The sequence below is a fragment of the Rhamphochromis longiceps genome, linkage group LG19 (assembly GCF_057381845.1).
Source record: "Rhamphochromis longiceps isolate RC_006_pf linkage group LG19, R_longiceps_female_GT1.1, whole genome shotgun sequence".
Taxonomy (NCBI): Eukaryota; Metazoa; Chordata; class Actinopteri; order Cichliformes; family Cichlidae; genus Rhamphochromis; species Rhamphochromis longiceps.
This window is the reverse complement of record NC_140575.1, coordinates 8,005,197-8,014,404: the sequence shown is the minus strand read 5'-3', so window position 1 is coordinate 8,014,404 and position 9,208 is coordinate 8,005,197. Positions and strand designations below refer to the sequence as shown.

The 9,208-nt window shown below is 41.3% G+C and overlaps 1 protein-coding gene across 1 annotated transcript in view; it reads left to right on the top strand.

Annotated features, from left to right (window-relative positions):
* Nucleotides 1-1,744: 1,744 nt before the first annotated feature.
* Nucleotides 1,745-9,208, top strand: part of brf1a (BRF1 general transcription factor IIIB subunit a) — a 132,434-nt gene continuing 124,970 nt past the window's right edge. Inside the window, exons 1-3 of the mRNA XM_085392262.1 lie at nt 1,745-2,010; nt 3,149-3,357; nt 5,850-5,930. Coding sequence (XP_085248388.1) covers nt 3,174-3,357; nt 5,850-5,930 — 265 coding nt within the window. The 5' untranslated portion in view covers nt 1,745-2,010; nt 3,149-3,173. The remainder of the gene's footprint in view (nt 2,011-3,148; nt 3,358-5,849; nt 5,931-9,208) is intronic.

Genomic DNA, 9,208 nt, shown 5'->3' with positions numbered 1-9,208 from the left:
GCTCTGAGTGGAAATAGTCTGTACGTGTGTTTCTCTGAGTTCACCGCTCTGATCTCTGTACCTTGTCTTGTGTGTCACAGGAGCGAAGTGTTTGTAAATGTCGAGTGTTGGAGTTGTTTTCCTGTCACACCTGGACCACCAGCACAATCCTGCAGGATTGGAAAGTCCTGCATTTGGGCCCCATTCTCACCACGCACCTTAACATAAATAATAAACACTTTGATTGAGAAACTGCATTTTGTGTTTACTTTTTTTTTTTTTTTTTTATCTTTGTCTAATATTTAAATTTGTTTAATGATCTGAAACACTTTTTCACATCAATGTATGCACGTAGAAGTTCTGTTAAAAAACTATGAACAGAAACATTTCAACAATGTGAACCAAATCAAAGAGAAGTAGAGGCATGGCAGTATATGGATGATTCAGATCCACTAACAAACACAAAAACTAAATTTGTACAGGTTTTCTGTATTTTTGTGTGTGCATTTGTTTTTTTGTTTTGTTTTTTACACGAGATAAGAATGTTTCCATACACATACTGAGTGAGGCCCAATGTTTTTCATATGAAAATTGTATCTACTTAGTCCTGCTTGTATGTTCCTTACATTGTGCATTCATATCCATGTAGCAATGTTAAGGGTTTAACCAGCCAAAAGGAAACGGTCATGGTTGCAGGGAAATCAGATGTCAAGAGGGAATGTGCCACTCCACCTTGGAAGATGAGGGACAATTCAAACTTTTTATATTTTGTGTTTACTGGTTCTTGGAACATTCAGAGAATATCCTGACCACATTATTGAAGTTTACAGATACAGTACATCTGTATGTGCACAGCTGTGGTCCAGTGGAGCCTCAGCAAGGATGAATACTGTCAGAAACTGAGGTTAGACATGAACCACCTCATGTTGTGTAGCTTTCTGGATGTTATACTTGTTGGACTAAATACTTATTTATTACAGTATACAGTACATAAAATAAAAATTCACATGTTTTATGTAACTAAAATGTTTAATTACGTGGGTTAAAGAAAATACGAACCCCTAACACCTAATGAAATGTTTCTTATATTTTTTTAATGACCACATTTTGTCATATTTATATATTTATTCATTTTCACATTTTCATATTGAGATTTACGTTCACATCTATTACCAAATCTTAATATTTGTATTGTTAAAAATTCTCTCGTTCTGGTTCCAGTCTAGTCTATAAACTTTAATTTACACTAATTTAAACTTTTCGATTGCTCATTGGATAATGAAAATATTCTATCCACCCTATATAACAATAAATTTAGCTTATTGCTCTTTTTTTAAATACACATAGGCTGTTGCTATTGTTTAGCCTAATTGTGGGTTTAAGATTTTTAAGTACGCCCAAATGCAACAGAAAAGTTTGATGTGAAAAAAAAAAACACATGAAGGAAAAACGAAACGGATATGGGACACTTTTATTTTATTATATTTCCTGTTAGTTTGGAAACCGGCGACAGGGGACGTACCATAATACAAATAACCTCGGTGATCATATCTATGGTATAAACTTTTTGTATGAAATATATTTCAATTACTGATAATCTTTCGTCACACAACATATAGTTCACTCAAAATGAATATCAAAAAGGTTCTAAAACTTAATCCTCTGCGCGACCATGATTTGAAATAAATATAATGTTAAGCGCTATATAAATACAGGCCATTTACCATTTACCATAATGTTGACATAGTAACACCCCTCACGGCAGAGTTGGTCTCGCCCGAGTTCCCTGGGCATCAAACGCACATGTTTTCACGTCGGGTGTGTTGTGTTAAGGATTGTTCCAGCATTAACAGCATTTCTGAAATATCTGTTTGTTGTCACGCTTCTGTTTGCTCTCCAGAGACTACAGTTACAAACAGTGAAGCACCACAGTCAATGAGAAATACTTTCAAATCAGCGTCTGTCGAAAACACTAGAGCCGAGGAGGCTGACTCGTGGCTGCATGCTGCCGCTGACTTCACCAGACTAGAGGTATGAATGCTGTCAGCACACATTATATGTGTGTGTTTGTGTAGCCTTTCGTGACGCTTCTTTATTTCGGATACGCATGACTTCGTGTTGGTATTAGCATGAGTGATCGTTGCAGCGAGTTTGCCGGTAGCAGCGCTGGGCTAGCTTCTCGTTCCTTGTTGTTAACAGCCCCATGTGAACAGTGTGCTGCTCATTCGGCTAACAACAGTATCAATTAATCTAATCAAAAGGACACAAAGAGGCGAGACAATTCAGGGACTAGTGAGTCAGCTTGTGCATTGAATAGGTCTCGCTTTTAGGCAAGAAAAGTTAGAAAAACCCGAGTTAGCCGGCGGCTGCTGACCAGTGCCACGTAGCTGGCCGGCTAATGGGAGGAGAGCCGCGAGCAAGTTGTTCACAACCGCTGCAGGAGGCTGCATCATGAAACCAACAAGATGGACTGCCAGTGGGAGAAGCACTACCCTATAGACCTCTGTAATCCGAGTAAAAGTACTGATACGGCGGGGTACAATTCTCTTTTACATGCAATAGCCTCCGGTATTCGAGGGATTACCCTCCCAGGGGGCCACAAGTTAGAGACCACCTGTGTTGTGTTGCGCCCTGCTGACCTCATGCTTGGATTACTGAACAGGGAGGAGCTCCGGGAATTTGAAAGTGTAATATAATATAAGTTTTAGCATCAAAACATGCATACACTTGATGATCCGATACTGTGTGCAAAGCAGACAAACTTGGACTCGTCAGTTATTATACGTGGTGATTTTAAGAAAGCAAACCTCATCCTGGAAGTGCCTAAACACAGCTAGTTTGTTACATGCTCGTCCAGATCCCTATTACACTACAGTAGACAGTGCTAATCACATGGTCCCTGTGACATAACTGGTAACATTTCTTAACAGAATGTAAATCCAAAGACCCAAAGTGATTATAAAATTTTGCAAACTGCCCAAAAAGAGAGGCAGCATAACTGCACACATGTATAATCAAAGGTACAAAAAACAAAAGATGTCAGTAGACCACAATGAAACGCATACCGACTACAGAGACACAAGGTGGCTCCTTTCCTCTTTCTATGTAGGGAGCCAGTTATGTACTTAAGCTACTTCCTGTATTTACTGGCCTTATCTTTTCCCATCAGGCTTTGAGACTTGAGGAACGACACCATGAGCTCCAAGGTGTGTAAGAACTGTGGCAGTTCGGACATTGATGTCGACCATGCACGCGGCGATGCGGTATGCATGGGCTGCGGCTCTGTGCTGGAGGACAACATCATTGTGTCTGAAGTGGAGTTTGTGGAGACGGGAGGTGGAGGGTCGCTGGCTGTTGGACAGTTTGTCTCTGCAGAAGGTGAGAAAGACAGGACATTTGCTGCCTGTTGCTCTGCTGTTTCTCTAGATCTACTGTGGATTTCTTTCCTGTGTGGGTTTGAGCTGAACCAATACATGAAGGACAGACTAGTGGACTCACTGACTGGACAGTTTGCATGAAAATAGGGTTTTCTATTGTGTACATGTGTACTCGAATTATATATCCACTGTACATAAGTCAAAATGTGTGCAAATAATTCCCGAGAGCTGAAAGCTCAGCCTTCTCACTACTATAAGCTTTGTTTACCAGCGTCAGCCAATCAGAAAGAAGAACTGCGCTCTTAAAGGGCCTCAAGGTGCTTTTATATTGTAAGGTAAAGAGGCTACAATAATCAAGAGAAACCCCCAACAATCAGATGACCCTGTATGAGCAAACACTTGGCTGCAGTGGGAAGCAAAAACTCTCTTTTAACTGGAAGAAATGTGTGATAGAGCCAGGCTCAGGGAGGGGCAGCCATCTGCCAAGACTGTTGGGGTTGAGGGGAAGGAGATGGGACAAAAGACACAGCCATGTAAAGTAAATGCAAGCTCAAAAAGAAAAAGTGCCCAGAGTCATCATTTGCTTACAGATTGGGCGCAAAGATTAGACACCTCCTCACATGCTGTACACATGTCTGAAAGTTGTGATCGGTTCAACCAGACAGTGATTTAGAGCTCCAAGGCACCAACAGCACACACATGCTCACGATGTTCAGTTCAGTTACTCGATTTAACAAAGCTAAAGCAGAGCGCAGCCTAGTCAGCACTCACCTTTCACCCGAACTTTACTGTGCACCTGTTGTCAATAAAAAGTAAATAAACAATTCTCTTATAAATGAGTGAAAAACTGGAACTTTTCTGTTATTTCATGGAATATTAACAATAAAAATGTAATTACTTCAGGTATGTATTGGCTTCGTTGGTTAAAAAAAACAACTGTAAAATGTGACAGCTGCAGTGATGGAGAGAAATTTGAGACTTAACTGCATCTATTTTGCAAAGTTGTATAGAGGGCTGGACTGGAAGCTTTGGTGTGCTGGTTCTCGTCCCAAGATGCATAGTTGACACCACTATAAGAGTTGTTTAGACGAATTACACTCAGTTCTCATAAAAGAGTTTTAGCTTTAGAAACAAAAAACATTTTTTCTAAATGGGGAAGCATGGGGGGAAACCCCCCGAATGAGCATAGGAAAGTTGCATAGAAACTGGCTGTGGCTGACTTTTGTGCATCGTTATTATGGTTGCCATGGGCCTGTGGGATACCCAGGTGCTCGTCGCTGTCCTGTATATTTGCAATTCTGCCTCCTGCTAGCTACCAGGAGGCAGAATTGCCTGATTTGGCTAAAAAGAAACATGATAACATTTATAATGGAACAATGTCAGACCAAAATGCACTCTAAAAGCTCTAATCTGCAGCATTGTCACTTTGGACTAAAGAGTAACAAAGAGTGTGCAATTAGTGCCAAATGAAATCTCTGTTCTAAATGCTGCTTGTGGCTGAAGGTGATCATGTGGATCAAAATGCTCCACTGCTGGTATAAATAAAATACTGATGGCTTTGGGTTTGTGTCTAATGATTTTACTGTTTACACAGTCTGACTACAAGAAAACTGGACAAATTCAACTGCTGACATCAAAGAAGCATAGACTGCATAAAAAAAGATGGACTTTGCTACCAAGGTCTGAAAAGTGGCATCAGAACCTACATTCTTTTTCATGGCCAGTAGATGGCGATCTCTGTGGTTTCCACAAGAGATTTGGTCAAATGAAAGTGTGAGAAAGAAAGAGCCTTACTGTTCACTCTCACTCTGTATGTCCTCAGTAAACTTTCCCAATGAGCTTATGGTCTTAATTGCTGGGTTTGTGTCTTATTTAATACAATGTGATGTTTAATTTTTAAAATATGGTTACACTGGAGTAAAATAAGCTATAACGGAGTGTTTACTTTTGGTTGGGGGGACAAGCTGTTTGTGAGTGTCGAGGTGTGGGACCTGATTGACCTGAGGCGCTGACCAGAGGGCAGCGGGTCAAACAGGCGGCGGGCGGGTGCAGAGGGTCACCTGTGATGGCCCTGGTTATAGGAGGATCTGGCGATGGCTTCTTAAGTGTAAAGAAATGAAACTGTAGGATTTACTTTTTGTTTTAAAGCTGCAGCAGCGAGCTAAAAATGGACTGCAAAAGCTGTTTTGATTATAGATGATTGTGGTTTTCTGCCTTTGTGTGTGACTGTGAAACATGGAAGCTTTCTGCTTTATTTTTTCATGTTAGTTAATGAAATGTCTGAGTAAACTCTGTGCTTGGTGGGACATTGTATACATTTTTAAATATCAAACAATGAAGATGATAATGCTAAGACAGGAAATTTGGCCATCTATTTCCAGGAATAACGGCAAAGTTCTTGTTTCTAAATAACTAAATAAAGAAAAAAGAAGAGAGAAACACTTTTTGAGTGTTTTGCTGAAAATCTGTTTCTGTGCATCTTCTGTCCTTCAGATGGAGCCAGACATCCATCCTTTGGTGACGGGCACTTCTCAGGGATGGGCAAGGCATCCCGAGCTCAGACGCTGCAGAGAGGTGAGTGGCCATTAGATGGCACCACACTCCACCTTAAAAGCCTACGGGAGTTTAAGGTGCATGGTGTAACCTCAAGTCAAAAGCAGTTGCGATGCTGTGTGAAATATAAATAAAAACATAATGGTTTGTTTGCAGATCTCATAAACACACATTTAATTTTACAATAGAACACAGAAAACTGAGACTTTACTACTTAACAACAAAAAGCTGAAAACGTAGGCACTCCAAAGAAAGAGCTGGAGCATTGTGCGCTGGCAGCAAATCAGTAACATGACTGGACATAAAAATAGCATCTTACAGAGACAGAGGACCTCCACATTCACACATTTACAAATAGTAGAGCAATTTCAAAATAATGTTCCTTAGTGTAAAATTGTCATGTCTCATAATATCATGCAAAGACTGAGAGATGCTGGAGAAATCTGTGTATTAGATGGATTGGATGTTGTGTGCTTGTGGGACTGCTTTAATAACACGCATAATTCTCTCATGCAAATCAGCGGATTGTCTCAAGAACTCAAACACAAATCCCCGTGCCAACCATAAATGCAGATTGAAGTTCTGTCATGCAGCGAAGAGGCCACATGTGCACACGCTGCCTTCTCTGGGCCAAAGTTCACGACTGAGGAAAATGGAAGCTGAATTTAAATCAGCCCTCAGTTCAAAAGCCTGCATCTGTGATAGTACGGAGGCGCTTTAAATAGTTGTTGAAACATCTGTATGCTCTATTGTTTATGAAATATAGGTTTGAGATTTGCAAGTCAATGCATTCTGTTTGTATTTACATTGCACGTGGTATTGCTGCATACTGCAAACTTTGTTTTCTTCATTTGCTTCTTTAGTGTCGGGATCACCCTTCAACACGTGATCCGAGGTTGCGTTTTTGTGTGTTCATGCAAAATGCAGCTTGGGCAATAAATGAAGGAGGAGACGACTTTAGGTCTTTTGCACGGGCATCAATAATTCATTTAATCTTATTTCATGTCGAGTGTAAACTTCTCCTCTGAAAGCAGCTCCGTTGCAACACGTTGGTGTCTTTGACTTCACTCGAGTGATTAAAGTCTTTATATTTTCAGAGGAGGTTTACTTTGAATCATTTTATGCTGTTTGCTCAAAGCCCTCCTCTCGGAAGTGCAGCTTTGAGCCACAGCAGCAGCTTGCTTTCGATCTATAACAGTATGAAACTATTATAGTGTTTGTTCATTACACCCAGCACTCAGCAGGGTTATGTACCAGGAGAGTTCACAAGAACACTGTAAACCCCAAAAGATAGTCCCAATAAGCAGTGTGTGTGGTCAAGCTTTTTACGTGATAAAGCTTTAAGTTTGTAAAAGTTGTGAATAATAATAAACTGTCATTTAGAACAAGTCTCTTATGGAGTTTTTGCCTTTTAAGGGAAAACTGTGAGGCTCTGTTTGCAGACTCCAGTGTGGGTTTTTATCAATCACTTGTATCCATCTATGATATGTCGTACCACATCGTGTGACTCAACCTCAGCTTGTCATTTAGACCAGCACATGCATGCTCATGTGATTGTGTGTTGTCAGGCTTGGTGTAAGTGACGGTTATTTCTGTACGGAAGCTGCTTTTATTTAGTTGAAAATCCTCATCTATCCAATATGAGGTTGTGGGAGGGGGCTGGAGCTATCCCAGCTAATGTTGGGTTAGAAGTGTTTTAAAAGGTCATTTTACATAAAAATGTATTGAGGCAAATAAAGTTTTAACAGCAAGAAACTTCAAGCAGAAGCAGGCTCAGGGAGGGGCTGCCATCAGCTGTGGGTGAGGGGAAGCCTGACTCTTCAGCTGCTAAATTTGCTAGTATTTTAAAGGCGTTTTTTCACTTGTAGTTCGTTTATTCTGGTCCGAATCAGTTGGTGAGTTTGTAAACTTGTAGCTTTTGTTTTGTAGCTTGGTTTGTTTTCACACAGAGAAAAATCCAATTAAACCAAACGGCATCACTACAAACCACGTGAGGATGTTCAGTCCCCTTATTGGCCAGATGTGTCGGGGTGGAAGAAAGAACCACAGCTGGGATTAAAAAGACTAAACGCCACAGCTGTGAAAGCACCCCAACTTCTAGTTTTTGTGTGTGCTTACTGTTTTGGTGTTATGCCTTTTTTGGTAGTACCCAGCAAGATTTTTGTTTTAGTGTTTTCTGTGAAAACAGCTGAGTGTTGTGGTGAAAACACCACTGAGAGAGCAGCAATGGTGAGCCAAAACAGTCTTAACAGTGAATTTAAAGTCACCATCATGTGCTGTAAAGCTTTGAGGAGCTGCACATTTTCTGTCACTTAACCAAGTGACGTAAAAGCTCACCTTTCTGAAAGCAGAGTGTTTCTAGTACATTTGAGCATGCTCTCTTCATCCGAGGTGGTGTGAGAGTTGTTCCAAATGGGAAAATCAGTATTCACTTTGACTCCAGTGTCCTCCCAGAATGGATTTTTTTTTTTCTTTTTCCTCTTTTGGATTTTCTTTGTGTGTAGGATAAGCTGCTGTCAGCTGATATTATCAACCTGTCATGCTCTAAATTGAAGTGCTGGGGGCCCCTGTGGGAACCTCGAGGGGTCTTGGTGGGTGTCCCTGGAGCTCTTGCTGACACGGGACTTTAGTCTAAAAACGCATCAACAACTTGCAGACACAAACGAGCAACCGCTTGGCTGCTGGCAGCCGGACAGAGAGCCCAGACGTCGACTGCCAGCAGCTGGTTACCGCAGCGACGACCGTCTGCTCAGCTGATGATGTTTAATGCGACAGAGCCACGGAGTCACAGGGCTGTCAGACTGCAGCAGGCGCTGAGTAACGGCAGTGTGCGCATGGATGCAGGGGATTAGCAGGGAGCGATAGGAGGGTGTGGATTGAGGAATACTGCTGTTAAATGCTGCGTGTGTGTTTTGTAACTGGGTGAGGATGGAGGCTTGTATGTAGGATATTTCTACCATGCTGTTTGTGTATGTGTGGGGGGCTTTATTCTGCTGTCACATGGAGTCTGAAGGATGGTTTGAACTTTTAGGAAAGGATAAGTTTGCAGCTTATACATGCTCATCAGCAAGGAGATACAGTGTGGATATAACTGGGAACAACATAAGAGTATAAAAACACCTCGCTCTGTTGTCAAACAACTTGGGTTTACATTAAATACCCTGACGCTACGGAGGGCAGCCTCGTCCATGTTTTTACACTGAACATCATCATGTGGTGGAGAGGAAGCAGGAGCTGCCCGGTCCCCAGCTGAGGTCAAGATTAGTTTTCATACATAAAGCCTTGATTACTGAGTGACC